The sequence below is a fragment of the Glycine soja genome, chromosome 11 (assembly GCF_004193775.1).
Source record: "Glycine soja cultivar W05 chromosome 11, ASM419377v2, whole genome shotgun sequence".
Classification (NCBI taxonomy): domain Eukaryota; kingdom Viridiplantae; phylum Streptophyta; class Magnoliopsida; order Fabales; family Fabaceae; genus Glycine; species Glycine soja.
The window spans coordinates 43,269,322-43,276,153 of record NC_041012.1 but is presented as its reverse complement, the minus strand read 5'-3'; the positions used below and the strand labels follow the sequence as shown (position 1 = coordinate 43,276,153).

At 35.9% G+C, this 6,832-nt stretch overlaps 1 protein-coding gene and 1 pseudogene across 1 annotated transcript; both read right to left on the bottom strand.

The window, feature by feature from the left end:
- Positions 1-400: 400 nt before the first annotated feature.
- On the bottom strand, positions 401-4,038 carry LOC114375252 (annotated as a pseudogene).
- Positions 4,039-4,731: 693 nt separating this feature from the next.
- LOC114377161 (uncharacterized protein At1g08160-like) lies at positions 4,732-5,738 on the bottom strand. Its single transcript, XM_028335568.1, has one exon. It carries the CDS (start codon positions 5,650-5,652, stop codon positions 5,041-5,043), a length of 612 nt encoding a protein of 203 aa, XP_028191369.1. The 5' UTR covers positions 5,653-5,738; the 3' UTR covers positions 4,732-5,040.
- Positions 5,739-6,832: the final 1,094 nt, after the last annotated feature.

Here is a 6,832-nt window from a genome sequence, read left to right as displayed (position 1 = left end):
ATTAAAAGATTCTATGAGTTTCATTTTTTATTTAATGAGTTACACTTATAATGTTATAATTTCTAATAAATTTTAATAAAAAATAAAAGGTGTGTTAGAAAATGCTGTATGTTGACATGTTATTTGTTAAGGTGTGGAATAAAAACACTATTCCTATTTTTATTTTAGAATATAAAAAATTAATGTTCCATAAACAGAGAAAAGATGGATGGTTACAAGTCTGTTTCCATCGGCCTTGTATGTTTGTGATAGTAATATTGTAAATGGAGCATCCATCTCTTTCTTGAGAGCAGCCTGCACCTAATGCTTTCTGCCTTTGGAGGAGGTGTTTAATGTCCTTCTCAAAGCAGGGATATGATTTCAATATAAGTATATTGTAATTATCTTAATTGATTTTAAATCAACAAAAAATACATTCTTATATTCTTATTTTACATATTTGTTTACTTTGAAAACAAACTAATCGAAGCATTATTGATGGAATTACATTTGTGAGTCTGTTGAGATGACTCTCTTCTGAACTCAATTTGTCATACTCAACTTCTATCTACCTTGCAAATTTGTGACAGTGACATTATTGATGGAATTTGAATTGTGACTCTGTTGAGACGACTCTCCTCTCAACTCAATTTGTCTTTGTATGAACGCGGGTTGCTGTGGAGGAGGAAAATTCACAATCTCACTATTAAGCATTGAAACCACAGTGGCCATAGTAGGCCTCTCCTTTGCTAATTCTTGTACACATAGAAGTCCGATGTGTATGCATCTCAATGTGTGATAGACATTATCGGGACTAAATATTTCTGGATCAACCAGAGATACAATCTCCTCTTCATTCCATAGTTTCCATGCCTTCAAAAAACAAAAAAAGAGATAAATGCTCGCTTGTAAATTTGAAGGTTTATCATAATTATTATTTGTAGTAAGTAGCAAAAGAAAGTAGAGATTTATGAATCAAACTAGGAATTAATTTGAAAAGGCTTACATATCCTAAGAGGCTCAATGACAGCTCGTGATTACGAAAACTTGAGTTTTTTCTACCACTAATTATTTCCAACAGCAAAACTCCAAAGCTAAAGACATCTGATTTCTCTGAAAACAGCCCTTCCATTGCATATTCAGGTGACATGTAGCCACTGCATTTAAATTTCAAGATGAAGTTAACTATTATGGTGCTTAGCATGATAATATGACCTTGGATAAAAAGAAGGAACACTTACTATGTTCCCACCACCCTTCTAGTATTGGCCTCATCTTCGCTGCCTCCAAAGATTTTGGCCATACCAAAATCTGATATTTTTGGATTCAATTCTCCATCCAACAAGATATTGCTTGGCTTCAGGTCTCTGTGTATTATCCTTAATCTAGAATCTCTATGGAGATAAAGCGAGCCTCTAGAGATTCCTTCAATTATATTAAATCGTTTTTGCCAATCTAAAACTACCTTTTTGACTGGATCTGAAGAAACAATAGACAGTGAGGTAATCTTGAAGAAGCTATATGAAAAGAAGAAAAATTGTCTTTTGAAATTTAGTAGTAAAGTACACTAGTGAAAAGATAAACGGCTTTCATATTTGTCCTCACAACAGAGATAAAAAAAATAAATAAATAACAAATCAAGGTGGACTAACCAAACAGATAAAAATCTAAACTCTTATTGGGCATGTACTCAAAGATCAACATCTTTTCCTCCCCTTCAATACAGCAACCTAGGAGTCTTACGAGATTACGGTGTTGAAGTTTTGAAATTACAGTCACTTCATTCATAAATTCTTCTGTCCCCTGTCTAGATGTTCTTGAAAGTCTTTTCACTGCTACTTCTTGTCCATCTTGCAATACTCCCTAGAAGAAAATTTTAATAAAATTTTCAAATTGCACAGATTATTGTTGGAATCAAACTTCACATGACTATGGTACCTTATACACTGAACCAAAACCACCCTGGCCTAGCTTATTAGCTAAATTGAAGTAATTTGTTGCAGTTGCAATGTTTTCAAAGTTAAATACTGGAAGGTCCTGGATTTTAACTTGATTCAGATCTCCACTAAGACCTGCATTTCGGTTTTCTGGAGGGGTTTCCCTCAGCACCAACGATGGTTGGCTTTCCATTCTTGCTGATTGCATGGACATGAACCAAAATCCAACACAACAGCCACCCGGGCACAGAAAAAAAGAAAATTCACAGAAGAAAAAAGACATCTGATTAGATTAAGTTTGCCATTAAAAATAAAGAACACGAATAGTTTAATAAAGTATTAAAATCAAGATTTTTAAAACAAACAAACATACCAGAACTCTTAGAAGTCCATGTCCACAAGAAATATGCACAAGTAGCAACAAGCAGTGTTCCTACTATCACTGTAACTATGATAATTGATGTCATGTTTCTCCCCACATCTGTATTGTATAGCAGTTAACATATATTCACATCAGAATCTGGATATTGGACTAGAAGTTGAATAAAGTATTTACAAGGTTCCGGATTTAAATACATTAGAGGAAAAAAAAAAACTTGCACTTACCGAGTTCTGAATGAGCTTGGCGAATGTAAAGATCAACTCCTCCACGTGAGAACCTTACTATGTCAATTAACTCTCCACTCCAAGACATACAGCCAATGGCAGCATCATATGCATATGCTGTACAAGAGCAATTATTCAGGCACTCAGTTCTGCATGTGTCAACAGAAACAGATGACTGGTGTGCAAAATCTGGCACTTTAGACATCTGCAGTTTCACAAACCCATCTTCTTTGCTGGCTCCACTCCTCTTACACTGCAGTGCTTCCCTTCTCACACATCCACTAGTCCAGTTTTGCCTATTCCATTCCTCTCGGTTTCTCGGCTCGAAACCTCTCAGACAGCTGCATATTATTGGCAACTTATTCGAATCACAGCTTCCATAAGCGCCGCAGAAGCCATAAATATCGCAGTTACTTTGTTGAATTACCCGCTTCCCAACTAGTTGTCTGTTGATCCAGGATGTGTAAACCATCCTGCCTTCTGGACTCAAGAAAATGGTGCCAAAGAAAGAATCATTTGGCAAAGTATAGGTTATCTGAACAGTTACGCTATTTTCCCTTTCTACGCTGAATCCATTCAGATATGCAGAAGTATACATCGTAGCCAAACCAATAAAAACCTAACCGTTCCATGGACCTGAGCATGGTTGTGTTTGATTCCAAACAAACACTTCAGGAACACTGAGACGCTCAAGGCTTCCAGAGAAGGTTCCAATGGCTGGATCAGAAAGGCTTTTCCACGAAGTAACTTTAACTTTCTCTCCTGTCACTTGGTTAGTGCTAATTATCATATTTGGTGTGAAAGTGTTAGAGGGGTGTTTGAAACTCTCCCATATTGTCTTGCCTGTGATGTTATCCAGCAAGACAAGGTTTCCGGTGTTTAGAAGTTGGGCAGTTGAATTGGATTCAATGTTTGAGACATTTGATGACCAAACCACTTGTTTTCTTCCATTCAGCACTACAAGGTTTCTGTCGTCGGATATGGTGACAACACCTGAAGAATCCTCTAGTGGTTGGCCTCTGTTGGCCACCCATATGACATTGGATTCGGAGAGATACCAGATTCCTACATAGCGATTTGATGTGTTTCCGGGGCTGAAGAATCCTAGCTTGAATGCACCATCGTTAGAGGTCACAGTTTCAGGGTCTTTCATTAATCGAGACACTGTAATGATGTCTAAGGCAGTGACCCAATTCATGTAAAAGTTTGACAGAATGAGAAAAACAGGTAACGTGTTTCCACCAGTACTGAATCCCATTGCCAGAACTGAACCAGTGTATTTTTTTTATGTTCAGGAATGGAAGACAATGCAAACGATTTACAATATCACACGTTAGAGCACCGTTTGTGAAATTTTATATCAAGAGTTGAACAGATAAAATTGATAATCATTTCCATGAGTGTCCAGTTCTTTTCAGTCTGAAATTTTACCTGGCATTTATAGGAAATACACTGTCAATATGTGAATTTTCGCGTGATCATTCAACTAAATTCTTTTGAAGAAAACTATGTTTGAGGTTGGAATATATCAACAAGTCCTTCCTCGACCCTCAAAATTCACTGCTTACATTTTATTGGCTGTGTGACTTCATATTTCACAATATTACTTCATTGACACGCCAATCCTGATAGAGATTGATGCTCTATTTGTGTGCTAAGATTCGTGCGTGTATTATACTCAGATTTTAATTCATGGATTTTTTTTTTTTGTATTACTTAAAAAGATGTATCATTTTACGCCATCAAGTAAAATTTCTTAACAAAATTTTTAAGCCTTGATTATGTGAAAACCAGTAACCTACTCAACTTATTTGATAAATATTATATAAAAGTATATTATAAATAACGTTAATGCGTGGAGATTAAAAGTGCATATATATATATATATATATATATATATATATATATATATATATTTGCTAGTACTAAATAAACAATATAATTATATATAAGACTAAACAAATAATTACTTATACTTTTAATAAGCAGATAGAAAAAATATTTTATTTAACCATAATTACCTGTTAAACTATTTAAATTCATTCCTTAACAAATTTGATATGCAGGAATGAGGTTTCTTTTGTTTCCATTCATAGGTTGCAATTCTTGTACGATTATAATCAACGAATTCCATGAGTTGAAAAATCTGAAATCCAATCTATTCATGAGTCTCATGATATGACCACTGACCAGTCAAAGTGTCACTATATGCGGTAGCCCAATAAATTAAAAACTGTATAACTTTGAAGGACAATACGTGCAGAATGATTACAAGTTACAATCTTGCCTCAATTGGATGAATAACAGCCAATTTTCCTTCTTTCGTATTATATCCACACATGACACAACTATTTTTCAACATAGGAAAACCAAAACCAATAAACAAGCCAGGAATAAAATTACAACAACGCTGACAAAAGAATGATAGCATCAACTAACAATGACAAACTCAGGAAAAATAAACCAAAAAAGAACAAATAATAACAAGGGGTAGAGAGAACACGTGAGTGAGCCTTGTTTAGAGTTCTACATCACAAGGGGCCCTTTCGAAACTCTTTCCTTTAGAAAAGTGCACCAAGACAGGAGAACAAAAAATCTTCAAAACACGATGCTTTGACTTCCACACTCCAACCTTGAACCTTATCCTTGCCCTCATCCACACATCCAACTCAATATCCCCAGAGGATCTCTCGAGCCTAAGGTCCTTAGGCACAGAATCATACAGGGCCACGGTTTGGGCCGTGAGGCCCACATGAAGCCTGGTCACATTCTTATGTGACTGGAAAAATGGCTGAACCGCATTGGTTGCTAGAGTTTGGTCCTCATAACGCACTGACACCTCCACAGTGTCATAGTATATGGAGACTCTAGAGTTGGGATTGTAGGATCTTATGGTGAAGTCAAAGTTGGCATAGAGGTGATTTGCATCGGTTAAGTTGAAGTTGTGGATTGCAGCATTCTCCACAGTGTATTCCAACCTTTTGGGCTTCAAAACTAGCCAAATTATGATCACAGCAATGCCCACAAGGATGATCAAGGCTAGTATGAAAATGGCAATGCAACGAAGAAGGTTTGAGCGTTTTGGCTTATTGGCTGCTCTAGACTGCGATTGTGTGGGAGGATGAGCCATTTTTCTGAAGGGGTGCTCTAATTCTATTAGGACAAGATAACTAGTGCTTTTGTTTGATTGAAGAAGCAAATCTAATGTGATGTTTATATATTGTTGTGAACTATAAGTCTACCTCTGAAACCTACCTCTGAAACCTTTTCTGTTAATTGGTATACTTCTATCGCTTTCAGAATTTCGTGCATGAAACTCAAGACATCTATGGGATTCTTTGGCCAACGATTTTGTTCCTTTCTTTAGATTCAAGTGTTATGTTACATACAGTAACATGCAATCGCAAGCAATATAGCTGTCGGCATAAAGTGCCTCGCTTATATAAAATTTTTATGCTGTATCATTCACAATACTTTAAAAAACACAAGAAAAATTATATAGAGATGTCATTGTTTGAGCCATTGCATTGTTTAACTTGGAAAATTTACAACAAAAGTGAGGGGTGGTGATGGGTGTTAAAAAAAAAGTGTACAACTCAATATATATGAGGAATAAGGATTTTAATGGCGTGTTCTTTAAAAATACATCTAATTACAATACTCTGTTTGGCTTTTTGCATTTTCTTAATACAATTGTGACAATAAGGTTTTTTTTTTTGAAGGAGTGACAATAAGGTTAGAACTTAGGATCTTGTGTAATTTTTTCCAACTCTCACCACTAAAATCAATCCAAATGGGTATTTTCTTTTTATTTTTTTTTAAAAATAATTGATGTTTCCTTTTTGAGCAAATTACACTCACACACCCCTGAGATTAATGCTTATTACACTTATATCCTCTATCTAAAATCATTTTTTTTTTGTTTTTTTTAAATAGTCATCGTTACTAATGATGTTAATTTTTGGTGAAATACCCTAAAAACCTCTATAACTCTTGTTCAAATCTACTCCCAATCCAAATTTACATCGGGTTTCGCCTACGAAAACACTATCAACTCACTCCTCACCTCCATTGTCAACTCCGTCGCCTTTGTCAACCACAACAATTTCACTGTTTCAGCCTCCTCCAACGCCGTCTACGGCCTCTTCGAATGTCGCGACACCTCATCAACGACCAATACTCTCGCTACGTGTCACTTGTGGTCACCCAGCTCAACAACCTCTGCTTCACCTCTTGCTGCGACGCATTGCAGCTTGACAACTGTTTCATCAAGTATGACAATGCGACCTTTATAGGGGTCGAGAACATGA

Excerpts from the sequence above, each read along its gene's own strand:
- LOC114377161 (XM_028335568.1), bottom strand. The coding sequence starts at position 5,652 with ATGGCTCATCCTCCCACACAATCGCAGTCTAGAGCAGCCAATAAGCCA.